Source organism: Sphaeroforma arctica, assembly GCF_001186125.1.
Source record: "Sphaeroforma arctica JP610 unplaced genomic scaffold supercont1.64, whole genome shotgun sequence".
NCBI classification, from domain to species: domain Eukaryota; class Ichthyosporea; order Ichthyophonida; genus Sphaeroforma; species Sphaeroforma arctica.
In genome coordinates this window covers 45708-73187 of record NW_014040494.1, presented here as the reverse complement: position 1 = coordinate 73187, position 27480 = coordinate 45708, and the positions used below count along the sequence as shown (strand labels likewise).

Sequence of the window (27480 nt, the reverse complement as noted above, 5' to 3'; positions counted from 1 at the left end):
AATAATAATAGTAATAATGATAATAATAATAAAAATAATAAAATTATTAAAATTAAAGTATGAGTGTAAAAACATTTGCCCTTGTCATTATTAGACTGCTGGTCCTAGGAGCACTTTTTGTTGTTGGTATGAGATCCTACGTGCTGACGACCACGACGACTGAGCAAGCTAATTATATAGAAAACCTGAAGAAATCGCCCGAATCATCAGAAGAATAGCCATGAACGGTTACGATAGTATGGTACATCCCCCAGAAACACACCGAGGGCATATTTTGAGACTGAAATTTGGTAAGAAAATATAGATATATACAAAAACAATTTATATATCTATACTGGACACACAGAAGAGTAGTGAGTGCATGAGAAGGGAGTGATCGATGAAAGTATTTCCCATGGGACACTGTTATAGTGTCATGAGAGGGGGGATATCCGTGTTGTATATAAGGATGTCGATTTTTTCCTTTCATATCACAATCATGAACAACAATATGCTATCCGAGGCCGTGTTCGACAACAACATAGAGTTGGTCGAGGAGCTTTTAAAGAACAAGAACTTGACAGTTGATCCATACGTGTTTACAATGGCCATACGCAGAGGGAATCTAGCCATTGTCAAGCTGCTGCTGCAGGATGGACGGGCAGACCCCGCGGCCAGGGACAATACAGCCTTTGTCCTGGCCTGTCGTACCGGGCGGCTGGGCGTGGTGCGACTCTTGCTGCAAGATCCACGGATCGATCCGACGGCGCAGGAGAGCTCCGCGTTCATTCTTGCTGTGCGCAAGAAAAACAGGAACGTGGTCAGGGTGTTGCTTCAAGACGGCCGGATTGATCCGGGGGCAAACATCGATGCTGCCATTGCCTGCGGGGTCAAATCCAACTGGGTTAAGATGGCCAAGAAGCTGCTCCAGGATCACCGCGTGGGGGTTAGTCGCCTTGTGGGACGTGGACGCAAACATCTGATATCGCCGGAAATGTGGACGATCATCAACTCGCGACCGGAAATGGCCAAGCTTCCGGAGATCTTTGTACCGGGCTTTTCGTACGGATCACGGCAGACTTGCAAGGGCGCGGCGGTGCGTATGGAGAAGTACCTTGAAACTGCACTCGGGACACTTTCAACGTACACTAGGTCGGATGCCTTGATCTTTATTCAAGAGCGCTGTGAGCAGCTAGAATTGTACGGAGCACGCTACTTGGGAGTGTCGCCGGGTACGCACGAGTCTCGGGAAATGGTCGCCCGGGGCGTTGCACTTGGTCTGTTCAACCACGGCGCGACGAACAGCATTACCGGTCAGTTCATATATACAGTACGCTGTCGTGGTTGATTGATCACATACTTTTTCGAAAATAAATCTTCCTTTTTTTTCTTCTTCTTGTTTTTTCTTTTTTCTTTTTCATTTTACTTGTGGTGGTCGTCGTATAGCCGGCGACACACTCACCACCTTGTTCATAATCAGTTCATCGTACTCGTTCGACAATATATCAAGCGCCACGCGGCAACTGAATGTCCGACATTTCACGCCCACTCTGTCGAGAATAACAGGCGCAAGACGCCTATTTCGTAGTACCATCACAAGTTCGTCTTTAGGCTGGAGAGATCCTGTACTTGTTCTCTGTACACTCTCCCCCAGAACGTGTGTACCATATGAGTCAAATACCCACGCCTTTTCGCGGACTATTAGGAACAGGTTCTGTTTGAGCTCGGCAAACGTCTTGTTGTATTTGCTGTCGCCGCCACATTTGTCTATAAAGCGCGCAATAACCGACGCCAAATCTACAAATTTGGCTGGGAACATCCATATGTTTTCAGGCATATCCCAGCGATAATCGACCATGAACTCCCCATACGCTGGATTGATGGAAAAGTAAGGGTTACGCATCAACATGGCAACCATGGGAAAATGGTAATCAATTTTGGCATAATTAATAGACCACTCGTACATTTTTTTATCAATGTCTGGAAACTGCAGCATAACCATCTCTACATAGTCGGGGTCATTAGTTCGCATCACTTTGAACAAGGCCAGCTTCGGTTTTAGGTACGGAACTACAAGTTTTACCATTTCGGGCGTTGAATGTTTAAACACTTTCCGCAATTTGTCGTATAGTTGAATGTGTGGTCCCATTGCCCGTGCAAAGTCGATGTCCGATTGTTTAATTGCCATTTCAACTAGTCGCCGTGCATAATTCACTTCGGGTAGATTGCGCGAGATGCAGGAGATCATGTCCAGGCGCGTGTGCACGTTGTTGAACGTTATGCTCTCAGTCTCCACATTTGGATAACGCAAGAACGTGTCCAGGATCTCAATCGTTCCGTACTGGTAGATGTCTTGTTCCAACTCCATACTGGAGTACTCGAACAAGAGCGTATCGAATGTGGTTTCATCGTTGTATGCAATTGCAATTCGCAACCTCTGCAGGGTGGCGTCATCTCCCTCTAACGCGGGAGGGGGGGCCAACTTTGCTGCCTCGTCTTTCCCGACGAGATGAACAACCATAGTCATTGCGGTGTGTTCATGTGCAATCTTTGCCAGTATTGAACGATCATATACAATGTCAAAGTTGGGATGGTTCAGGAAACATTGCCACCAGAGTGACACAACACGTTATCGGGAAGATAGACAACATGGCGTATTTTGCATATATCATCCATGATACGACGTTTTAAGAGCGGTACAAAATATCCATCCGAATTAAAGTTCGTAGTTTCGTAGCAATTGTTTACTGTATGTTCTATGTATATGCAGTAGGGTACGGTACGCTGTATATTTTGGTATATGGGCGCCGAATTGATAAATATACTCTCGACTATTTGCAGTTCACAATTACACGTACACGCAGGTCGTAGCAATACCTCAATTTTAATGCACTGAGCACCAGAGTGACACAACATGTTATCGAGAAGATAGACAGCATGGCGTACTGTTTGATTTTGCATATATCATCCAAGGTACGAGCAATATATACACGTTCTAAATATCCATCTGAATTAAAGTTCGTAGTAATATTCTTTATCTTTCGTTGAAATAGTGTCAGACTTCCTAATCCTTGTATCTAAGCTATGTGCAATAACATGCACTGTTTGGTTTGGGATTTAGGTGAACCCTAACAGTCTGAGAATTCGTCGCTGGACGAGAAACTTTCGTCGTATGAGCTTTCGTCCGAGTACGAACTCGAGTTTGGGTACTCGGTGATCTCCTGATCGTCGCTATAGTCTTCGTACTCTTGCACACTGTTTAATGGCCAGCTTATAATTGAAAACGGGTGTTCCAATAAAATTTCCTTATGTTCATATCCAGCCCTGGCTCCTGGACGGGGATAGCTCGGGCTCGCACACATGTAGTGCTCGCGTATCAGGCGCGAACGGGAAACCCTGGATTTCACCTTACGAGGTGACGGTACACCCCCCAGCATATATCCACCGATTTCCCTGTTGGCCAGCATGTCCCTGTTCAGGTACCATTTCGTACCCCATGTTCGTTGCAAGCTTATTCCTTTGCACTGTTTGTATATGAGCTCCAGTTACTCATACAACCGTGTATGGTTCGTGGCGTTCAGGATATAGAGTGTATGTGCCCACCACAAAACCAGAATTGAGGCACTGTACGTGTGTGCCACGGACAGTAGCTGTCGCGCATAGCCCGGATAAGTACCAACGACCCTGTGCGCTTCACATACATTTCTGGAGTTCCGGTTTGGGCACTCCTGGACCTCACCTCGGATTAGCGCCAGGCACTTCATGATTTCTCTTGCACAATAGATAGGTAGAGAGAAGTTTAAGGTTTAAATGTGTGCCTAGATTAGAATGCGTTCTATATATGTTTTCGGAAAGTGAAGGCCATCTTTGTGAGGAAAACCAAATATTGCGAGAAGTAAATGCTCCGTATAGACCTCAGAGTATATATGTAGCATAATTGTTGTTTAGATTTTTTTTTGAAGAAAAAGAACAATACTTTGTATGTATGTTTATGTCCATAAAAATGTTTTTTTTTGCTGATGGAAAACAAACCAAAAACAAAAACAAAACCTGATTCTCCATACAGAAGTTCCGATGTGTTTTTGATTTCAAAACGAAACATTTTGTTTTAATTTTGTCCAGTTAAATACATATTTACATATTCAGCAGAAGCAGGCTACTCCAAACAGGTGTTATCTAAGAAGCAGGTAGAATATAATAGTTACTCCAAACAGATCTAAACCCTAAAACCGGTGATTATGTAAGATTCTCGGATATTCTCGGTGATTATGTTTACATATAAATATCCGTGTTCAGATTCGTTTTCAACTCACACTTTCCGAAAAACAACAAAGCTAAAACCCCCAAAACAACAACAACAACAACAATGGCCAAGTTCCTAGTGGTGCTACTTTTTGTGGCTACGGCTGTTTCCGCTGCCCCTGCCATTGCTGGTCCCGCTGTGAACCGTGCCGGTCCCACGCGCTCTGTGGAACTGGAATGATGTGGATACCTGCTCGTTTTTCGAAAGCGATTGCTGCGACGAAAGCGTCTGCGACTACATGAACAAGTACGCCAACGGCGTGTGCAACACCGAGTGCAACAAGCGAGTCTGTGGCTACGACGGAGGCGATTGCAATTCGAGCAACAAGCGCTTCAAGCTGGCCAACAAGTGCGACTTGTCGATCGATGTCGCTGTGAGCTACATGACGAACGACGGTACATGGGTCTCCCGCTGCTGGTACGATGTCGATCCTTTGACTACAACCACTCTGGTATCTGATTCCACTCCCTTGGTCAGCGCGAATCTGGTTTGGTACGTGTACACCGAGGTGAGAACCGGGTTTCATGTCTGGAGCGGCGACGCTGACCGACAATGCAACGGCAGAACGCTCCCTTTCCGCAAGGTGACGGGTGCTGCCACAGATTCCACTTGGGCGTACGCGTTTACATGTGCATAAATTGGGCGTACAAGATAATCGAGGTTTGTAACCCTAAACCCTAAAACGGAACTTTATATATTTCAAGCACATCTCAAACCGCTGACACTCGAAATCTCACTTTAGACGTGAACACAACATCAACAGTGCGAAAGTGAACGCCAAACAACAAAAACACACAAACCCCCCAAAATCGCCAAGAAAATTTCTCACACTAAGAATTGAACACGTGACCATCACATCAACAAAGTACCGGAATTTTGGCCGGCGAAAGGCCTAGTCATACGTTGGAAGACGCCATGGCCGGCTCTTACGGGGGACGATCTAGCAAACCTTTTCCGAACGACAATGGAAACAGCACTCAAGCCGATCAACGCAAAGATATCTCAACTAGAGGAAAATGTCAATAAGGTACGTACATCTGAGAAAGACAAAACCAAGGTAAGTGGTGAGAAAAGTGTTGAAGAGCGCCTGAATAGACTTGAGTCTGCGTATAGTCTCTTACAAGAACTGAACAATCAACTCAAAGTAGAGAATGAACAGCTCAAACGCAAACTACACCAAGTAACCAACACAACAGACACACATACACCTATGCCAACCATGAACACCACTGATTTCCCCAATTTGGGCGAATCACAATCGGACCCGAAGCAAAGGCCTGGGCCGAAATCATTTAAAGAAATGCTCAATCAAACTAGAAGCCCATCCTCTCGCGAGGCACAGGAAGCTCTCTTTAAGCCAAGCAAACCCCCATCTATTTGGGATTATCCGGATCACTGGGAGCTCTCCGCACTATACTTTAACTGCAGCACTCACGCTTTAGAGGATGGATCACTTCCAACCAACAAACACCTATCGAAATGGCTCTGGAATTTTCACTTATTGAAAAATATCCCCATCTTACACGCTTCGTATCTTTACAAAGATCGCAGCGCAGTTGAATTAGTCGTTCCTGCACGCTTTAGTTCTAAAACCAAACAGATTCTATTAGCACGTGGCTGGCGTACAAACAAAGGCGCCGACCCTATGAATGTGACTAACCCAATCGCAATCAATGGAGCACGTACTCGTTTAACCACCGCTCATAAAAGTGCACTAGAACGTGAGAAATGTCCACCCCAGTACCCTAGAGTGCTCGCATACCTGCTCAGTAGAGTACCCGACGATCCAACACAGCCTAAATCTAAAGCAAATTCTACAGATTCCGAAACAGCAACCACTAGTTCCAATATAACAAACACACTCGCCATAACTACTAGTTCGCCCGCAGATATACAAACATCTGCTAGGTCAGAGAGTGATCATATGGAAGTACAATCAGAGATCACTAAATTATCATTAGACCTCAAACGTAAGTGTCAAAGCGATAGCGATAACGAACGAGCTAGAACTAGACTCGAAGGCAATGATGATGAATCATTAAGCGATAACGAACGAGCTAGATCTACACCCGAAGGCAATGATGATGAATCGTTAGATACTATGTCTGAAGATGAATTGGTCGCAGTCTTAGGAGATGGGTTTAACTCACCACCAATCAGTGATCCAGAAGCGAGAAAGGAACTCTCTGACTTTATACAAACCCGTACTGATAGTAAGATGAAACCGCAATGAGTGACATTCTCGTGTATTATGTTAATCTAAATTCTCTAATGAATGTAGCTAAACAATACAAAATAATACGCTCACTTTGTAGTGAATACGATGCCCTGTGTTTAGTAGAGACCTGGGGTTATACTGATCGTTTGAATGCTGTGTGTAATAATACTAATACAAATCTGATCTACGCCTCACCGCCTTCTGCCAGTGCTCATCGCGGGGGCAGAAATAACGGTGTTGCCGTGATTAGTAGACACAATGCATATCAATTTAGATTGCACGCTTTTAGTCAATATTTCGTGGCTTTCATGTTTCGTGCAGTGACTATTGCTTGTGTATATTTGGCGCCATCCCTAGGGGATGATGTATATACTTTGCTATTCTCTCTGAATTGCAAACCACACGTGTTGTGTGGCGACATGAATATTCGTGATATCGAATATGGCGACGATAAAATCATTTCTCCTGCGCGCAGAGAATCGATTGAATTCTACACACGACTACATAGGTTAGATCATGTACTCCCATCGCAATCTGGGAATATACGGGTCGATCACGTATATGCACAAGCACGCACAAAGACATCACTATCTCTTATACGCTGTAAAGATATCGGGCTCAGGACAGATCACGAGTGGGTATTTGCAATACAAATTGAATCACTAGATACTCAGACAGTACACTCTAAACCTGCAGACATAGAATGTATGCCATCTCAGGGCTACAACAGATATCGCATTCGAACTTATAACTGCAAAAATTTGCGCTATACACGTACATTTTGTGCCAAAATTCGGGTGTTTGCTAAGACATGGATCAAACGAGTTCAGAACTCAGATTCATATACGACTCTATAATCAATCAGTTTTGGAAACGAGCACAAGGCTGTTTCTACGGTTACTTCTTAGAAAGTAATCCTCATAGATCATACACACCCCTCCGCTCCACAGAACGAGTACCCAACAATGCTATAGTCAGGTTGTTCTCTAAACAGAGAAAATCTAGAACAAGACAACCCACTATACCAAATACCACAGAACCAACTGCACATATTATTAGTTCGTTTTTAGAAAAGTTATTCAACGGAGATGCCTTCTACAAGATACCAGAGAAAACACACTCAGAATTTATCCCGATAGACCATGATGTTTTCACTCCAGAAAATATTATGGATGCAATTTTGAGATACGATAGTCGGAAATGCTCAGGCCCGGATGGCATACATATCGATCTCTTAAAAGCTGCGATAGAACCGTACCCTAGAGGCCACAAAGACCAGGGGAAACCCAATCCCAAATCACCAATTCTCAAGGTGTTGCATCTGTTATTCACTAAGATACTTCACACGGGAGAGATACCTGATGCATGGCTATGCACTCTTATAGTACTTATCTCTAAGATTGATATACCGTTAGGTCCAGAGCAATTCCGACCTATAACTCTCACCCAGATATTAAGACACATTTTCCAAATCGTGTTGTTCAGTCATATTAACAAATTAGATGCATTCAAAACGCACAAAAGACAAGGTGGATTCAAATCCGGCTATTCTTGCTTTACACACGCACTGACATTACACGAATATATAAACCAGGCCAATCCTACAGATGCACCTACACATCAGATATTCCTAGACATTAAGAAAGCATACGATTCTGTGCGATTGGACAGGTTGTGGCGTTTATTACACAATAGACATGTACCCACACAACTCATCAGTTTGTTCAAAAATATGTATCTCAATGTGACTTCGCGCGTTACGTACCAGCAAGTGTTAGATACAAAATTCGCTCGAAATAATGGATTGACCCAGGGCGACCCAATAGCCCCTACATTATTTAATATCTATATAGACCCACTTTTAAACAGTCTCGAGAAAGTTGACTCCAATGGGTTTCTCGGCTGGGTAGATGACATGTCACTATACAATCGAAACACCCTGAAACTACAGCAGTGTCTTAATCTTGCAGCCGTGTGGGGCAGACGATCTGGTGTTGAGTTTCACCCACTAAAGTCACTATACATAGCACCAGAAAACACAAAGGACCGATTTACATTTGTGCTCGATCAATGTAGTATACAATCCACTAAGACTGCGCGATACCTTGGGTTTCCAATGAGCCCGAAAGGAATCAATATAGTAGAGATGCTTGCAATCCTTTCGGCTTTCGAGCTGGGGATCACTTGCACCCGCATAACAAGCTTATGATTTTTCGAATGTTTATACTCTCCAAAATCACATTTGGACTCTGTTTTATTCCTTTAGCCGATAAATCACTCACTGAAGTGATAGAGAAACAGTTATTCCAACTCAATTTTGTGCTCCATCGTGCTGTAGGGTATATTACATCCACAGCGGCACAGAAAGACCCGCCTAGGAGTTTAACACCTACTATGCGTAATTCGATCAAATTCTGTGGCTTGCTTGATGCTCAGGCACTGTGTGAGTGGCAATGTGTAAGTTTAATCAATCATATTAGTAGAATATCAATCTGAAATCCACTGCAAGACTATATGAACAAACGGAAATCCGTTTTCACCCCGACGGGACTCACCATGCTCGCTCGCGAGAACATCTATTTCTATCCATATTATAAACTATACAGACAATTGAAGATTTTCTATACCAAAAAGAAACCAAACAAGGAAGAGCGAGCTGAGATTTCGGCTCATCTACCCCGGCGAAGAAGAGCGCTACCGATTCGACACACCGCTGGAACATCACAGCTTCAACAGTCTTCTCTTCCGAGTTCCGACGATCTTCCTGTTCTACATATTACACAGGTTCTGTTTCACGCTAGAAAAGACCCCGGCAGGTCTCGCATGCATCGGCTGTAGCGCTAGAAAATTCACTCCCACACACTTTACATGTCCCTTCGTGTTAGAGTTTGTGTCAATACTGATCGCACCACAGAAAGGCGTAGTAGTTAATAAAACACTGCTAAATGCACTTAGTAGTCGCAAGCGTTATACAGACATGCTAACGATTCACGATCAACTAGTATATATACACAAGGGACCGATAGAACCAAACATACTCATAGAAAAAGTGTCCCCAGTGCCGCGTTTCATGACTACTGTAGTTCATACGTTACGTGTAAATGGTGCACACCCAGGCAATGAATTTATATGGCCATCACTGGCTAGTATAGATCGTTGCCAGCAACCCAATAGAGTACTGTGGATTGATAATCCGCAAATAGATTTCAATACGCTTCACCCAGAGGCAGCAGCGTACATAATTACACCACAGTATTGGAAACGCACACTACCCAACCACCACATTCACCCCCTGTTCGATACAGATCAGGATTTAGAAAACAATATCCCAATAGATATCACTCTCTCCTATATCACTAGCAGTCTGGATCCACCTGATTTTACCAAGTGTTGGCAAATATGCCTACGACAGATTTGCATTGACTTGAAGCTGAATAGCAATTATATTCACAAACATCCTGCTATGAAACGCCCACCTCCTAGAACACATCCGCCTTAAGCGCCTACCGGCAGACACAGTTGCAAATCGCAACCCGATGATGCGGTAGTGAGTCCGAGACAGTAGTGCCGCTACTGGTCTCTCTCTCATATTCAGTAATACGAAATGCAAATCGGTCACAGTATATTTTCAGCACTTGTTTCCAACCAGTTAGGATTTACAAACTACTACTAAAACAACCCATAGAACTACATACCCAAAGAAACCAAGCCACATAGCAAACTAAACGCAGCGCAACAACTCAGCCATTACATAGTTCAGTTAGCCTCTACCTGAGGAAACAGGGATTAAGGCACAAACTGCGACACCTGCCGGCCGCCACAGGTCTTCGGACACAAGGCATTGTAATATTGTATATATCAATAGCGTGTAAACAAATAAAGATACCTAAAACCCTAAACCCTAAAAGCCCGCCCGATCGATTACGTTTAATAAAAATTTGGAAAAAAAAGAGCATTTTGGAGTTTCTTTTGTACGAGATTGGAGCCCAGTGTGTACTTTGAATATATAAATAAGTATGTATATATAAATAACTAAATAAGGTGACTACATATACGAAAACGATGGTGTCCAATAGTATGCCTACGATATCGGAGACAATAATGGAACAAATCGTCCAAAGATCATTGGACGGGATACTCTACGACCAACCAGCCCGCGATCGCGGTACTACTGCGATCGTCGATATAAGAAAAGAAAAAAGTCATCGGCGGGGTAAATATCACCGATTGTCTTCTAGACCGTAACGACGCGTTATGTACGACATCAAAAGACTTGTTGTAAAGGTGTGGCTGAAAGGTGCAAACACGTGCATAAACCCTAAAAAAACTAGTACGTAACAATACATGTGCACATATATACATATGCGTCCACACATATAATATACTAGTACACAAAAATACATATATACATGTACATATATACACACACAAGCACAAGGTGTGGGAGTCTCACGCCGCCAGACTTACATGAGGGGCGAAGTCGGGGGATATATTTTATTATGTTAAATCTTGGCTCTAAACGACTCCATCGATTTGTGTTTAATCCAGTGATATTTGCACTCGATTGATTTATCCTCAGACAGAAATCCGTCCTTAGCTGCTAAGGCGGCTACGGGGCCTATTTCGCTGGGTGTACATACGGAGAAAATAGTTTGCCAGTGGTCTTGTACCATCTCGGCCATGAATGTTTTATCAGAAGCCAGGATCGCCGCGTTAAGTGTTATTTCAATGTTCTCGGACGAGTACTGGCGGCATTGTGGACAGATAAAGTTTCTCAGTGCAGCAACTTGATCTGGTCTCACATTCGGAATCAGTAAGGCAAATTGCACAGGTCATTTTCGAACAGTATAATTTTGCGATGAACCAACATGTGTCCTGTGACATAGAAGATGAAATATGACATGAAAATATATTTTTTACAAACAGTTAAGTGTATTACATGTGGTCCGTATTCTGGTTTTTATAAAAACGTATTTAAAACTCCCTGTGTCGGGAAAACCTTGATTGTTTTTCCCTGTCCTTTTCTATAAAAAAAACCAAACCAACCCTCCGACCGTATTTATTTACGCTTGGCAACTTGACTAAAAATCCAGCTTGTGTTTTCCAAAAAATGAAATAAACTTGAGTTTTTAGTCTTGTCCCAGAGTCTGACTGTGTTTTGCAAAAAATAAAATAAACTTGAGTCTACTAATCTTGTCCCAGAGTCTGCGCCTCTGAGTGTGTCTTCCAAAAAAAACAAAACAGACTCGAGTCTACTAGTCTTGTCCCAGAGTCTGCGCCTCTGAGTGTGTTTTCCAAAAAAATAATAATATAAACTTGAGTATAGCCTTGTTCCAGAGTCTCCGCCTCTGAGTGTGTTTCGAAAAAATAAAATAAACTTGAGTATAGCCTTGCCCCAGAGTCTGCGGCTCTGAGTGTGTCTTCCAAAAAATAAGAAAACTTGTTCCAAAAGATCGAGGGCAGTGTCCTTCGCCCGACAGTCCCGTTAATTTGGGCAAAAAAATAAGGCATTTTGGGGTTTGGCAAATTTTTATGACAATTCTTGCAAATAAATAAGGGTATTTCCTGAACCGGACGAATCTCCCCAAGAGTAAAATGAAGCGGATCGCTCTGTTCAAGCGCGCCGCTTGAAGTCGTCCAGGAATTTGATGTTGTACCCCTGGTATACGGATTATCAGGAGAGCATACGTGATGCTGCAATCCACACCTTTGTAGATGCGTTGAGTACCATCCAGGCCAAGAATGAAAAAAAAATGAGACAAATGATTCCTTTGACATGTCATACAGGTCCAAACGTAAACATGCCGAGGCAGTGTCGGTACTCGCGCGTCAGGTCCAGAGTGCAGCCAAGGAAGGGTCGAAGACGGAATTTGTGCTTATGTTCTAACACGATACGTTCACGTCGGTCCTTTTTTACTATAGTATTTGACATGCTGCCTGATGACTATCGAGGAAATACCTGAGATCGATAGTACCGTGCTGTTCAAACGAGATAGGCTTGGACATTACTATGTGATTGTACCACGGACCGTCGACGCAAGCCTTAGACCTGAACCTGAAATTGGAGCTAAGTGGACTGCCGCTCTGGACCCTGGTGTGAGATCATTCCAGACAACCTTTGATACTCTTGGAATATCGACTGAGTGGGGTGCCGGGGATATGAAGCAACTATTCTGGATGTGCAAGCAGATTAACCTACTACAGGGGCGAATTGACAAGGAGGGGAATTCTTAGCGGAAGCGGAGAATGCGCAAAGCTTGGTATCGGATGATGGACATGGTCAAGGATCGAGTGAGAGAGCTACACTGAAAGATGGCCCACTGGCTGTGTACAATCCACGAGGTAATCCTAATCCTCAAGTTCGAAACGTCGAGTATGGTACATAAGAAGGACAGGAAGCTCGATCAAAAGACGGCGCGCAATATGCTAACATGGAGTCACTTTGCATTCCGGAAGATGCTGATAAACAAGGCGTCGCTGTATAAGGACTGCACCGTGGTCGTCTGCGACGAGGCGTAAACATTTAAGACATGTGGATCTTGCCTACGGATTAACTGGAATCTGGGCTCAAAGAAGATATTTACTTGTCCATGTGTATGGAACTGTGGATACGTTGCCGACAGGGACATCAATACTGCGCGGAATATACTATTAAGATATTTTTATGTTAATATTATTGCGTGCCCAGTTGTTACACAGCAATAGGCATGTAATAATAACAATACGAGCAGCGCGTTTAATTAATAAATATGTCGCTTTGCTGCTACAGCCATCGATGATGCACTGAACCCGAACGGTGTGCATTGGCTGAGTCTGATTTGTCTTCGGACGAAAATGATGAAAATGTCGACAATCACGTTTTTAACAGTAAAGTCGATGTACGTAATTGTCCGGATTTTTGATATTGCTCACGCGGTCACCTAGAACACACTTTGTAAACTTGAACGTTGCGACATCTTTGGTGGACCTTGATATGCGCCGACGTAGATCAAGTTTGGTGAGTTCCGAAACTCGCAGTTTGTCGACACATAGTCCTGCGCCTCAACACCGATGCGGATCACTTGTCCAACGCGATAAAAGATGCAATTGTTGAGGTTGATGCGTCCTGTGAAGGAATTCCCCATTTGTACAGTTTTGTCACTCGCGTTTTTGAACTGGCGCCCAAAAGTTGACGGTGTCGTTGGTCGGTCAGGACCCTTGTGCGAGATGGTGTCTCCGACGCCGGTCCGTTGCACGTTGCTGAGTGTCCATGATAGAGCCAGATATAGGGTCTTGGATATATTCACGGATCCCGCACTAGTACAGAACTTGAACTCTGGGTTGACGCCAATAGTGGCGGACGTAGTAGCGAAGTTGTCGGTGCCGGTGACCGGATCGGTCTTGGTCGTCTCCGTCGCACCTTTTTGGCCGCACACTTGGCCTTGCAGTCATACACTATCCGAGGGACATTTGACCTCAGCCTCACAATTACGGTTGCGAGTATGAGCACAAGCACCAGCACGAGTCCCAAAGGAAATCTCATTTAGAGGTACGTGAAATATTTTTATTGCCCACATTGTTCGGATTATTACCACATTGTCACGATCGCATTGTGATCGCGTCAAAGGCTCCCCAAGTTGTGTAGTTGCTCTCTGATATATACAGTCTCCCCTGTACACGGAGACTTGGTAAGAGATTTCGGTGGGAATAGCCTCGATTTCGCAGACACGTGTGAACGGAGCCGTAGTATTCGCGAAACACATTTTTGGACTCGTCCGCAAACCGCGCGTAGTTGTGTAAAATCGCTGATCCAACACGGTCCGCATGTGCAATCACATGCATTGCAGTCGCCGACTATAATGCCCGGACTGGTCTTGGACAGGATGTTTTCGACCTCTGGGCACTTTGCTCGCGGGAACAGTTTGTACAGCCGATCGTCAAACCGTCCCTCAGTCAGGTGAGGGTTCGCGATAGATACACCGTTGTACTCGACCACGACAGCTGAGCAATCCACTCGACCAAACTTGCTTGACAGCACAGCAATTTGGTGACTTGTGCCAGAGTTGTGGACAAACGTCGTGTTGCCGAGGAAATTCGATCAATAATACTCGCCCGCCCCACTGTATGACGTGTATCCGTCCAGTGCCAGGCACGAGCGACCATAGGGCCGGATCACGTCTTCCTGCACAGCGATGACGCCAATGTGCCTGACGGCCCTGTGTAAGATTCGGCCTCTCAAGGCGATATTAACGCCTTAGAATAAATAAACGCGTAGGTAAATTCTAAGTATCGTGAAAATATCAAAGTAAATAAACGAAATAAGACATTTAGTAAAGTTAGGTATGCCTCGTGAAAACAGCAATATTCTGAGGGATTGTGCGGCGGAGACATTGCCTATATATAATCCTCTCAGTACTGTTTCCGCCGAAGGGATTTTATTTAATGTTTCGTTGTCGCTCTATTAGAAACTATGGTATGTTTCATTGGGGCGAATCCGAGAGACTCATAAAATCCTATCTTTAGAAGAATAAATAAAATAAAGATATCCTTAGTTATTGTCTTAACCAATAACATGCCACTTATCCAGAATTACCGACTTAGTCTTCATCAGACTGGCACATCTGGTTGGCTGATCGGAGGATCAACTAGGTATATTACAATGGTAGCTTTTGAATTGTTCTTCACGACGTGCTCCAACAAACTCTGCTCGTGTGCAGAGACCGGTGAGCCAAAAATTGTATCAAACTCAAAATCTTGGTATATATTGTAGGAATTGTACTCCTTGGTAAAGGCCAGAATCAGAGGTCGGTGATCTGTAGACATTTCTTGTTCCGTTGCGAGTACGTGTTGCTTGATTCGCAAATGTACACTGGATTTCATCCGAATTTGATCCAACCACGGCAAAATCGATATTCTTCACCAGTTGGCTTCAAACATGACGTCCAAAATCTCCGGTGAACAGTTGATCGGTAGACTGGATTCACTTACATCAAAGGTTGCACTAGATAAAATAAGGGACTTAAGTAGCGTAACATTGTTGTGTAGAACCAGATGTGTCATAACTTCAGTACTACAACGCTAGAAATTTAGTTGGTCCCGCGAGCCTTCGAGAAGTTGGTTCAGTCCGGACGTTGTCGCCAGTGATGCGAGAATGTTTGTTGTGTATACATGAAACCTCTGCGTAACAGCGATGTTGTCTGTTGATATATATAGTAAAGGTAGAACACTAGCAAATGATCCGTTTTTGGAACCACAAATCCTGTCTGAACCAGCCTGTCGTATATTACATTGTCCAGTCGCATGCAGTGTTTTACGTCGTGGTGTGCGTTGACGATGAGTTTAACGCGTGCAAGGTCTTTGGTCTTTGTCCTCGTCATGAGATATTGCATAGATTTATCTGAGGCTGTATTCATTGTCCGTCATTTTGTTGCTGTACGTTTGAATAATTACTTCTGGTACCAAAAAAGATCGTGACACGTTCAAGACGCTGTACACTATATGTAAGATATCGTGTTCAGGAATGATTCGAGATTTGACGATTTCTGTCGATTCCGCCAGTTGGATCGGCTGCTTGGTCACTTCCAAGAGTTTTACCGCAACTTTAGGTTGGACATAATGTAGATTGTCTACTACAGCCCATAAATAAGTTCTATAGTCGACAATTTGTCGAATCGCATTCACCAAATTTGTATTTCCGAAAAACATGGCTTTTTCCCGCTCGCTTTCTAGGTTAAACATCCACTTAAGCTCCTGATCCGTGTATGATGTAGCGCGCAGTAGCGACTCGTCATACACTGTACGAGTATGCTTGTTGACACTACGAAGCTCCTGGTTGTAGCTTTTTGAAAATATAGTTTCTTGAGTCTCCGTCGGCAGATTGCTTATTTGCAGTTTCATTTTTCGTGGTCGCGGCGCCCTAACTTTGTCGAGGGCATCGACGTCAATGTATTGTTTGCCAACGCAATTTTTTGAAACAGTTTTTGAAACAGTTGTTGAAGTCAAATTTTGATCCCCAGTCTCCGTTCAAGTTCCCGAGGCTCAGAATATGAAAATATTTTTTAAAACAATTTGTTGAAATAAATTTTGAAATAGTTGTTGAAAATTTTGGTCCATAGTCTCAATTTATTTCAAGAAAGTCTGCATTAAAATAAGGCAGTTTCCTCCAGTTTGGTAAAAAAAATAATTGGCATTTTCGCGTTTGGAAAAAAGAATGGGGGGTTTTTTAAGTCGAAACAAGGCAGATCCGATACTGACTGGCATGTTCTTGATCTTTCTGCGAGAGGCCGGTTAAGTAACAATCGTTGATAAAATCGCTCGTAAAAGGAAGTCCCTGAAGTTCAGCATCAGTCTGCATTTTTTTTTGCATCTAATAGCTCATGCTCGAGTGTCTTCGTCGAAGCCAACTTGGAGGACACGGAGGTAAGCCATGTTAATTGGTTGAGAGACTTTGACTGATTTGTGGACTGGCGGTTATTGTCATAGATAGTCCACGGGTCCTTCATAATCGTTTCTTTGCTGCGGGGCTCCTGGAGTTCATCAGAAAAGGACCTCAGAAGAAGATTGCGAGTGGTTCGGTAAGAACCAAGAATCTACTTCCGGTTACGGAATTCCGTGGTGCTGTCAACCTTCTTGAAGGGTTCATACGGAACAGGTTTAGTACCAGGTAGAAGGGTTGGCTTAAGTAGCTCACAGTAGTTAAGAATGGGGTTGAGGTCCCATTCATAGTCACCGAGGGCAGCAAGGTAGAGATAAGCATCCCAGCAATCATAGTTATCACCAGAGAGAGCAAGGCGTGTCCACTTTATGCGAGTGGGGCCAGCAGTAGCGTCAGCGTCGGTGGAGCTGAGCATTTTGATAAAAGAGTAGACAGTGGCAAATATAAGCCCATAACCTAATAACAACTATTTACTTTCAATTTATACAACTATCCTTTTATTACTATTTATCTTCTCTTTCATATTTAATAAAAGTGTATACAAAAATGCAAAGTTAGAACATGGTTCAGTAACCAAGGTTATAGTGTGAACAAGTTACAATGCGGTGAAAAACCAGGTTTAAGTTTGTTAACAAAGTTGCCAGAAGGGCAAGCTTAAAACCTCCTCCTACTTCTTAGGAAATGTTTTCAGTGATTTGGAGTTGTCGATGTCAAAACTAGGTCACTGCTTGATTGCCCTATGGCAAATTGGCAATAGCCCTATATACTCTCTCTAGAGAACAAGACTCCGATCACTCTCCTTTTTAGTTTTTGTCTGCGCTGGTGGTGTACTTAAATAACTACTTGTGTCTATACTCATTCACTTATTCATCTACTCTATTGAGTATCTATATTTTAAACAAACACGATTGCAATATGGAAGGTTTTTACTCGAAGAGCAGCATTCTTTGGTACATACATCAGACTCTAAGGAGTCAGAACTCACATCTCAGAGCAAATATCATTTGAACCTAGAGTAGGCGGGCCCCCACCTCTGGTGGGTTGTTGGCCTGCCGGCCTGGGCTGCTCTGCCGCTTTGGGCAGGCTCAGTTTCTAAAATTGAAGGACAGAGGCCATGTTCAAATGTTGGCGTGACTGTGTAGCTGTGTGTAGTGTGTACCTGAGTCAGTTGTGTACAGTACTGTGCAGGTACTAGGGTTTTTAGGGTTTTCTAATATAAAATACTTTCAGCTGTTATGTCACTTATGTGATGTGTACGAGTCAGGCCGACACAATAAAAGTTTTTGTATAAAAAACCCCGCCTCCCTGCTATCTGTTTTATATTTAAAAAAGGTAAAATTTGAGAATTGACCAAGCTTTTTGTTTAAAAATATAAAACAAATAAAAAAATAAAAAATATTGTTCTATTTACTATTTAGGAATTTACTTATTTAGCCGCATAACTTCGCCCTTCGGTACTAAATATTTTAGTATTTTTAAAAAATAAAAGAGATCTATGGTGTATGATTATATTTATTTTAAAATGGCTTTCTATTTAGTAGGCTATTTATCCATTTTTGATATATTTTTGAATAAAACAAAATTCGAAGGCACAGCAACAAGACTTTGCAATTACGCACCTAAAATTTCAATCTGGTGGAGTGTGGAGTGTGGACGTCTGACTTTTTCTAAATATTTATGTACTATTTATTTTGGGAAAAAAACTTGATGAACTTCCAAGAATATCTAATCACGGGCTGAATAGTGACTCTAGAGTGAGTACTGTCAGTTGACACGTCACTTTTTAGTTCATAGGGGTACGGGGTATGTAGAAGTCGCAGGTAAACGCATAATAATTCAATTTTAAAATGTTATAACGGTTATAATGTGATCAGTAGGGTCTACCTAAGTTCTTTTACAGGACTGGTTCGTATCGTAAAAGTGGTACCCACTGAAATGTAGAAACCCGCAAGTTGCACCTATAAGCATACAAAAGGACCGCGTAGGGAATAAAAGTTGAACGCAAACGTATATCTATTCGATTTATATCAGTTTTAATGGAAACCGGTTTGAGGTTAGCAACGAAGTCGTCGTAAACTGTTTATTTTTATTTTTTTCTTGATTTGTTTCCATCGATATGTACAGCCGGATACTCTTATTTGCGACGAACGACAAGAAGGAAAACCGTCGTAAACTCCTAGAGTAAGCACCTTCATGACTCACTGCTCGAAGTAAAAGACAAAGAGCTCGTGCCTCGTCACCAATCATTTGAATGTAGGTGGCACTACTTGGTAGACTGATAGCTGGCCTGGTATACGACAATGATATGTCTTCTTAGCAAACTAATTTCCGACCGGCGCGAATTGCCTTCTTAAGAGAATATCCTGACGCATATCGCACTCCTGACTGTAATAAAAGATGACGCCGGGACATGTCGTCATAGCTAAAAGTGTTGTCTTAAACCAGCCCAGATATTTAGAAGTTAGGACACAGTGCCACAGGTCACAGATCCTCACTCACACTGGATCCAGTGATCCTCCAGTTCCCCACCTCCAGCATTCCTCGACACAAATTTTGACTATTACGTGATCTTATTGTTTTTAGAAACAAAAGCAAAACAAAACAAAATACTCTTTATGTTTTTTTTAATTAAATAAATTGTTCAATAAATTGTTCATGTTTTGTTAAAAACAAAAATACATTTTGTTTCTGGGTTGTTCAAATTTATGCGAGCCGTATATATATCATCACACTAGTAGGACCTAGGCATATAAATTCAACGAAGAAGAATCTGTACATGCAGTATTCACACGCTTTCTCTGGTAAATAGTGAGATTTGAAGAATGAAGGTTCTCAGCATCGCATTGTTCCTTCTCCCTGTATTGATGGTGGTGGCCGTGGATCCAAAGAATACGACTGTGAATCCGAATTCGGATATTAAAACCATTGTACCACCTGGGCGCGTAATGCCTCGTGGAGAGTGGAATGGTGTTGACACTTGTTGGTTTTTTGAGATTAAGTGTTGCGAAGAATCCGTCTGTGACTACAAGGTGAAAAATTCAAATGGTAAGTGATAATATGATTAGTATTTAATCATGTATACGGTTGTAATTTGGGTACTTTTCCTAATTTAAAAAATATGAAGCTTCTACTGATTCTGGAAAACTAACAGTGTGAGCTTGACTCTACTTCTTGCAATAGGTATATGCGACTCTGAGTGCAATACGATGGAATGTAATTACGACGGTGGTGATTGTATCGACAACTATGTTGCTCCTATTACTGACTGGGAGAAGAACCATTTGCGGCGGACGTTGGATAGGTTTCTTCTTGTTGTTGCGGCGAAAGACTGGGACGTGGCACCGGGTATTTATAAGGATGAGTATAAAGTCATAACAGGTGATGATGATGAATGCTTAGTGCTCTTCGAGGGTACGGACTCTATGGATGAAGCCCTCTCAGTTCTTGACACGCAACTTATAGCCGCCTACGATGGAAAGGACTATGTCGGCACCGCCGCGACAGGCTGGGTCGCTTTTTACTATAGCGTAATAGATGATATCAAGAAACAAATATCTCTTTATTGCAAAGATAGGGCAGTAGTGACCTTTGCAGGTCATTCTCGAGGGGGTGCTACCGCGGCGCTGGCTGCCTCCGCATGGTACCAGAGTGGTAAGAGTGAATATACAAGATTGATTACATTTGGTGCACTTCGGACATTCGCAATCGAGGATGCCAATTGGGCCCACGGCCAGTTCTACCAATTGCGAGTGGTCAATAACAACGATGCATGTACTGGTGCTGTTGGAGTCGATACATCAGATCACAGTCGATTATACAAACATTATGGAACAGTCATCTGCATAGGATGTACAGGTTCTGATCAAGATTTTGCATTTGGGGGAGGATTTGCGAGGTGTCTTGATTCAATTTATATCGCCAAAACTCACTCGATGGATACCTATAGTAAGGAATTGAAGCGATATCTCGGTGTCTAGAAGAAGTAGTGTAAAGCCATATTATGCAATCTGTAGAGCTGCTAAAACCCTAAACCCTAAAATTAGTACTTTTTTTTAATAAAAGGAATAGTCAGAGGTTCGTCCTCAGCTTCAAACCCGGTAAAAGATTTCTTCAATCGTGCAAGCTGAAGTTGAATGTGTTGGTATCAATCGACAACGATTTACTAATCAACCACTTTCTTGCTCATCCTTATAACACGTGATGCATATGACGAATGCTACAAAACCACTTTTAAATAGTCGGATTATTTTATATTCCCCCTGTGTGTAACAAAGTTTACAAAAATAAGTTCCATTCTCACTGGATAGCTTACCGACTTACTATTGTATACATGTACACTACAGCATTCGATAGGTAGATACAGACAGTCGGTTGAAAGTGGGTCTGCTGGCTTTATAAACGTATTATATCCGACCATAAACAGCGACTCTTGCGCACACGTAAAAGCGATGATATACAACGCAGGAAAACTTCAAAATAGCTTTGACAATCTATTTTGTATATAGTATTCACAGAAATAACTTTACGAAAGCGAATATTTTAATTAGATCTGTACCTACACGGAAAATCTTGCTGTATATTATTCGTTTTTTTTTAAAGAACACGAACAGACTAATAACAACACTAGTGTTGAAATAGAGTACACTCCTCTATGGTATGTACATGGCACAATACTATGTGCAATACTGTACGCAGGTCTTCATCTTTAAACAAAAATAAAGTTGCAATATGATATGATATTTATGTATATACTCTGAAGTTCGTTATATGTTTGGGTATACTGAGGGACATAGATTAAGATATATACGTTGTGATGCTGTTCGAACAGCAGACGAATGCGCGTTGTGGTTCTATAAACAATGGATATTGTACAGAAAAGGTCAGTAAATGAAAAATCGAGCGGGATGATTATGTCTACTTCCATGGCTATAAGGTAACCACTCGCTATCTATGCCTGGCCCAGATTTATGTAGAATGCCACTTGCTGTCCTGAATGCGGGCGGAGGAACAACGAAAATTAATGCCAGAATCGAAGATCACGGCCTGCTTCGATAGCTTATGGTCATATTTTAAATAACAGTGTCGACATGATATAAGTGTATTTATAAAATAGATACATTTATGTATGTATATTAACCTACTCCCAGCCTTCGATGATAACTTTATTTGTATGTGTTCAACCAACAAATTCTCTGTTAATCTTTTGTATTGTAATCTTCGGATCTCGCCGTGAAGCAATTACACCGATCAATTGCGGCAGGATTTCTTTTCGCTGCGATTGCTGTACCAAGATCGATGTACACTCGGATGAAAGCTTCTTGTTGTGCACATGGCTGGGTACAGTCATCCTGCATTTACGGCTGAGCACAATATGCACAATCATCATGACCAGGTCAAACAAATCAAAGCTTGTGTGAACTACTCATAGGTATGGGCGTTGGCATGATTTGATTACCAGGTTTTGTACAACTGCGTTTCTTCCTCACCAGACCCGTGTGCGCGTCTGATTTCGGGTATCTCAGCCAGCAGGGACATTCTAAGCTATAGTCAGTGTTTGTCTCGGACTCTACGTACCCACAGCATATCACCAGTTATACTGACGACTCAGTGTAAGCCCCATAGTAGAGATCACACATCTCTCTGCGTGGATACACTAGGTCTACGCATTCCTCTATGGAGGTTTTTGACAGCATTTGTATCATATTGTGAATGCACATACGTATGTATACGTGTATATATATATATATATATATATACTGCCTACATATACCTGCACTTCAGATACGATCGCATACAAGACCGTGCACATCCGCCCGAGTCAACAATACCGTTATATCTAATCGTAATTCCGGCACAGAAGTGACCATCAACTCTCGAACGTTCACCATATTTAGGCTTTCTGCACAGGCAGGTATGCTTGGCATTCCGGAACAACCTACAGGATAAGAGGGCTCTGGCTCTATCCACTAATACTGTCAGAAATTGTGATGTAGAGCGCTCCAAGTACGCCCAATAACACTACACTCTGAGAATATATATGAACTTGTCCGGTGCTTAGTATATAAGTGGATTCCCGGACGCTCTGAAACTATTTTTAGAACAGTCATGTGCTTGGTATTTGAATTGGATTTCAGAATAATATGAGACTATAATTGATATAGTATGGTGCTTGGTATATGAGTGGAGTTCCAGACAGTTTGAGACTATTATTGAAATAGTTAGGCGCTTGTAATATAGGCGGGGTTCAACACACTTTGAGAATATCTCGGAAATAGGTGTTTGGTGTATGGGTGGGGTTCAGGACACACTTTGAGACTATATTTGACATAGTCAGGTGCTTGATGTAGATGCCAAGACATTTTGAGACTAAAACTGTTAGTCTCGTGCTTGGTGTATGGCTGGATTCCAAGACATTGAGACTAATTGTTATAGTCTCGTGCTTGGTGTGTGGCTGGATTTCAAGACATTTTGAGACTGAAACTGTTATAGTCTGATGCTTGGAGTATGAATGGATTCCAAGACATTTTGCGACTATGATTGTATAGTCAGGTGCTAGTGATATACAAGCGGGGTTCAAGACGCTGGCTCGTCTTCATCAGCGATCGATTGCGTACCTTTCGAGGTATGTTTGTCTTTGGGCGAGAACGCTTTGCCGCGACCTATAGTGTGTTTTAGTGTTTTAGTGTTTTAGGGTTTAACTGTGATTATTTCAGGAGGCTACACATCAGTACAAAGGCTATGACCGACGGATGAGGGATGCTATGAACAGATTCTTCCAAAAAATTAAAAATAAAATCAACTGAGCAAAAGAACAGAGACACAAGCTTGGCCGAGTACTAATGCAAGCAACCACCAACATGGGAATCAGACTCATATAGTAATACAAAGGACCAACCCCCAAGTACCAGCGCACGCACAGTATCGAGCACAGGCACGAGTTGAGTGCTAAATAGCAGTTCTTTGCTTAGCTCACAAACACTCTCGGAGAGTGCTATGGGCCAGTTACAGAGGCACCTGTGCGTATTCGTACCGAAGGATCCCTTCTACCCAGCACGTGCATGCAGTATAGTGGGTTAACAGGTCTCCTACACACACGATGGATGTACATAATTTGATTCGAATGACCTATATATACGCACTCGTACGTTGAAGTGAATCGAATCGTGTGTTCGCGTGCTTATTAGCTTCTCCAAATATTGGCACCTAAAAATCCCAATAACAGGCCCCAAGCCAAGCGACCGAAAAGACAATGGGGGCGGGGCGGGAGAGGCTCCCGATCCATATCATGATTGATAAATTCACAACATATATTCATAGAAACACATCTGCTATACATAAACAACATATATACCTAGAAATACAATAATTATAAATAAACAACATCTATCTATAGAAACATATCTGCCGCAAACAAATAGCATTATTACATAGAAATACATCAGCTATAAATAGACAGCATCTATTTATAGGAAAACACCTGCTACAGGGTGAACATCTCTACACAGAAATACATCAGTTATAAAAAAGACATCCATATCTAGAAACACACCTGTACCGCCTCGTTCCTGTAGATGTACGTGGGTGAGATGTTGATCTTGTACTTGCTCTGAGCGTACACTCGATATTCTCTGCAGGCGAGTGAACGAAGCTCGAGTTAACAGGAGAACACACGCATATGTATGCCTCTTTCAACGGTGTTTGGTCACAGCTCAATAACAACTAAGCCACATTTATGAGTCATGGATTTTATAAAGAGAATTTGCGCACGGGTGCGATGTCGGTCTTGTTGAATTTTACGTACCACTTCTATCCCTACACTCCTAATAAAATAAGTTAAAACAAAGTGTCTAGTATCCTACACTCCTATTAATATACGTTAAAACAAAGTGTCTAGAGTATCCTACACTCCTAATAAAATAAGTTAAAACAAAGTGTCTAGTATCCTACACTCCTATTAATATACGTTAAAACAAAGTGTCTAGAGTATCCTACACTCCTATTAAAATACGTTAAAACAAAGTGTTTTAGAGTATCCTACACTCCTAATAAAATAAGTTAAAACAGAGTAACCTACACTCCTAATAAAATAAGTTAAAACAAAGTGTCTAGCGAATCCTACACTCCTATTAAAATAAGTTGAAAACAAAATGTATAGAGTATCCTACACTCCTATTAAAATACGTTAAAACAAAGTGTTTTAGAGTATCCTACACTCCTATTAAAATAAGCTAAAACGAAGTGTTTTAGAGTATCCTACACTCCTATTAAAATACGTTAAAACAAAGTGTCTAGATTATCCTACACTCCTATTAAAATAAGTTAAAACAAAGTGTCTAGAGTATCCTACACTCTTATTAAAATAAGAAAAAACAAAGTGAGTATCCTACACACCTATTAAAATAAGATAAAACAAAGTGTCTAGAGTATCCTACACTTCTATTAAAATACGTTAAAACGTGTCTAGAGCATTATACAGTATAACTTCTACTGAGCATACACTTGTTAAAGCGGGTGAAAGCAGTGCGAGGCGTGCAGGAGACCATACATCTGTAAGCCGTAAATAGAAAGTGCTCACGAACGCGATAATTATTATGTACTAACGCTCAGCGTACACATGTAATTCTCTGAGGACCAGTGGATGAAATACGTGTACTGCATCAAGACTTGCATCAATTAAATACGTGTGATGGTCATGAAATACATACTTTAAGTGTACATTCAGTTTGATATGGAAGACAGTGAATGTACGAAGTGGTTTGATAATGTGATTGCTCCAGTATGATAAGAGACAGCCATCGATGCTGACAGATAGTACGGAGATGGTAAACAATACTTTCAGGCCATGATACAGAACAGCAAACACCTCAAGCTTTATGCAGATTATATATATATTTATATATATATACATAAATAAATAAATATAGATATAAACATACATACATACATATATAATACATACATATATATATATTTATATATATACATATAGGTAGAGATATAGATACATAGATATACAGATATACATATATTTATATATATATATATATATCTAAATATATATATATATATATATATATATATATATATATATAGATACACATATACACACACACACACACATATATATATATACATATATATACATATAAACACATACACATACATATGCACATACACAAACACACACATATATATATATATATAAATACATAAATATATACAAATACATATGTATATACATATACATATACATGACACACATACACATACATACTTATGCATACACACGCACACACACACACACACAATATATATATATATATATATATATATACGTATCAACGTCACTTACGAGTACAGATCGTAGTTTTCTTTCTGCAGGAACGTGGAGATGCATAAGGCCAGTTCCGACTGATTGCCATGGTCGTAGATGTATGGCACCAGAGCTTCCAGGTGGTTGTGTAGTACCGCTTCTAGTTGACGTGCGTATTCCGGGACGGCCTTTCGCCCCTTGCTGTAGATGCGGATGTGCACCCCGTGGTGGGGCCTGAACCATTGCTGGCGAGTGGGTACACTCATGCCTGACTGTACGTTCAGGGTTTTAGGGTTTTAGGGTTTTGGGAGTTCAGACTAGTGAAGGAGACGAACTCATACTGAGTTTGGATACACAATCTGCAGCAGCTTACCCGTGCAAGTGGTACTACAGAATATACGTACAGGTCTATACGGTATCAATCACAGCCAGCTAGCGCAGGTTGAGTGCTGCGCTATGCATCTTCCACAACCCCTACAACCACCCTTCATCTGTACTAGACTGGTATCAACCGTCCAAATATTATATATATATATATCATCTCACAAACACATCCGTTCCATCGTCAACTCGATAAAAACATACCAGCAACTACATATTTGAACTCACATACATACATATCTACATACTTACACACTTACACACCTACGTACTTCATTACTTGCATGACTACATATTCTATACCTACATACTTACATCAGTCAATACCCTGTATTGCAGTGGATCATCACATCACGCCAATATGCGTACACTGAGTTCTGTGCTGCGCATCTCCGTACGCATCTGTGAATTCAGCTCATACGCTCCTCCAAAGTTCATAATATACATAAATTATCGTATATATATCTTTATATATATATTCGCAATTATCAAACTACAAAGGCGATAGTACACAAACCTACACCATGTTGTACTTGTAGTACATTCCCACTCCACACCCTCACACATTTACATCGGTCATTATCCTATACCACCAGTGTACTTGTAGTACATATTCCACCTCACACCCCCACACCACCCCTCCACACACTCACATCGGTTATGATCCTATACAGCAGCGTCTCATCGCACCAGGCCAACTTCCGCACATTTAGTATTGAGCTGCACATCTTCTTCCCTCCCATCTGCGCCAAGAAGCCTTCCCACTTGGCCTGGGCGTGCTTGATCCTGGCCATGTAGGGTTTTGTCTCGAAGAAATGCAGGCCTGTGACTCGATGGCAATCGGCCGCTCGGCACTTGTGACTAAAAATAGA

General features: G+C 41.9%; 8 protein-coding genes across 8 annotated transcripts in view; 4 read left to right on the top strand and 4 right to left on the bottom strand.

Moving 5' to 3' along the window:
* Positions 1-490: 490 nt before the first annotated feature.
* Positions 491-1327, top strand: SARC_01580 (hypothetical protein; the record flags this gene model as incomplete). Its single annotated transcript, XM_014304685.1, has 1 exon — positions 491-1327. One exon carries the CDS (start codon positions 491-493, stop codon positions 1325-1327), a length of 837 nt encoding a protein of 278 aa, XP_014160160.1.
* Positions 1328-1396: 69 nt separating this feature from the next.
* Positions 1397-2506, bottom strand: SARC_01579 (hypothetical protein; the record flags this gene model as incomplete). The annotated part of the gene is made up of 1 exon (XM_014304684.1): positions 1397-2506. The coding sequence occupies one exon, from the start codon at positions 2504-2506 to the stop codon at positions 1397-1399; it is 1110 nt and encodes a 369-aa protein (XP_014160159.1).
* Positions 2507-3107: 601 nt separating this feature from the next.
* Positions 3108-3446, bottom strand: SARC_01578 (hypothetical protein; the record flags this gene model as incomplete). Its single annotated transcript, XM_014304683.1, has 1 exon — positions 3108-3446. One exon carries the CDS (start codon positions 3444-3446, stop codon positions 3108-3110), a length of 339 nt encoding a protein of 112 aa, XP_014160158.1.
* Positions 3447-4520: 1074 nt separating this feature from the next.
* SARC_01577 (hypothetical protein) lies at positions 4521-4919 on the top strand (the record flags this gene model as incomplete). The annotated part of the gene is made up of 1 exon (XM_014304682.1): positions 4521-4919. One exon carries the CDS (start codon positions 4521-4523, stop codon positions 4917-4919), a length of 399 nt encoding a protein of 132 aa, XP_014160157.1.
* A 327-nt stretch (positions 4920-5246) lies between these two features.
* Positions 5247-6515, top strand: SARC_01576 (hypothetical protein; the record flags this gene model as incomplete). Its single annotated transcript, XM_014304681.1, has 1 exon — positions 5247-6515. The coding sequence occupies one exon, from the start codon at positions 5247-5249 to the stop codon at positions 6513-6515; it is 1269 nt and encodes a 422-aa protein (XP_014160156.1).
* A 10553-nt stretch (positions 6516-17068) lies between these two features.
* On the bottom strand, positions 17069-17329 carry SARC_01575 (hypothetical protein; the record flags this gene model as incomplete). The annotated part of the gene is made up of 1 exon (XM_014304680.1): positions 17069-17329. One exon carries the CDS (start codon positions 17327-17329, stop codon positions 17069-17071), a length of 261 nt encoding a protein of 86 aa, XP_014160155.1.
* Positions 17330-19685: 2356 nt separating this feature from the next.
* On the top strand, positions 19686-21012 carry SARC_01574 (hypothetical protein). The gene is made up of 2 exons (XM_014304679.1): positions 19686-19959; positions 20095-21012. The coding sequence occupies exons 1-2, from the start codon at positions 19737-19739 to the stop codon at positions 20889-20891; spliced, it is 1020 nt and encodes a 339-aa protein (XP_014160154.1). The 5' UTR covers positions 19686-19736; the 3' UTR covers positions 20892-21012.
* Positions 21013-22057: 1045 nt separating this feature from the next.
* SARC_01573 (hypothetical protein) overlaps positions 22058-27480 on the bottom strand; it is a gene marked incomplete at its 5' end in the record, with an annotated part of 7899 nt that continues 2476 nt past the window's right edge. Inside the window, 4 exons of the mRNA XM_014304678.1 lie at positions 22058-23573; positions 24464-24542; positions 26267-26499; positions 27262-27469. Coding sequence (XP_014160153.1) covers positions 23460-23573; positions 24464-24542; positions 26267-26499; positions 27262-27469 — 634 coding nt within the window. The 3' untranslated portion in view covers positions 22058-23459. The remainder of the gene's footprint in view (positions 23574-24463; positions 24543-26266; positions 26500-27261; positions 27470-27480) is intronic.

What these genes read in the sequence shown, in the direction of transcription:
- SARC_01574 (XM_014304679.1), top strand. Translation starts at nt 19,737, where the DNA reads ATGAAGGTTCTCAGCATCGCATTGTTCCTTCTCCCTGTATTGATGGTG. An exon ending in CAAGGTGAAAAATTCAAATG is followed by an intron (nt 19,960 to 20,094) that starts GTAAGTGATAAT and finishes TTCTTGCAATAG; the next exon opens with GTATATGCGACTCTGAGTGC.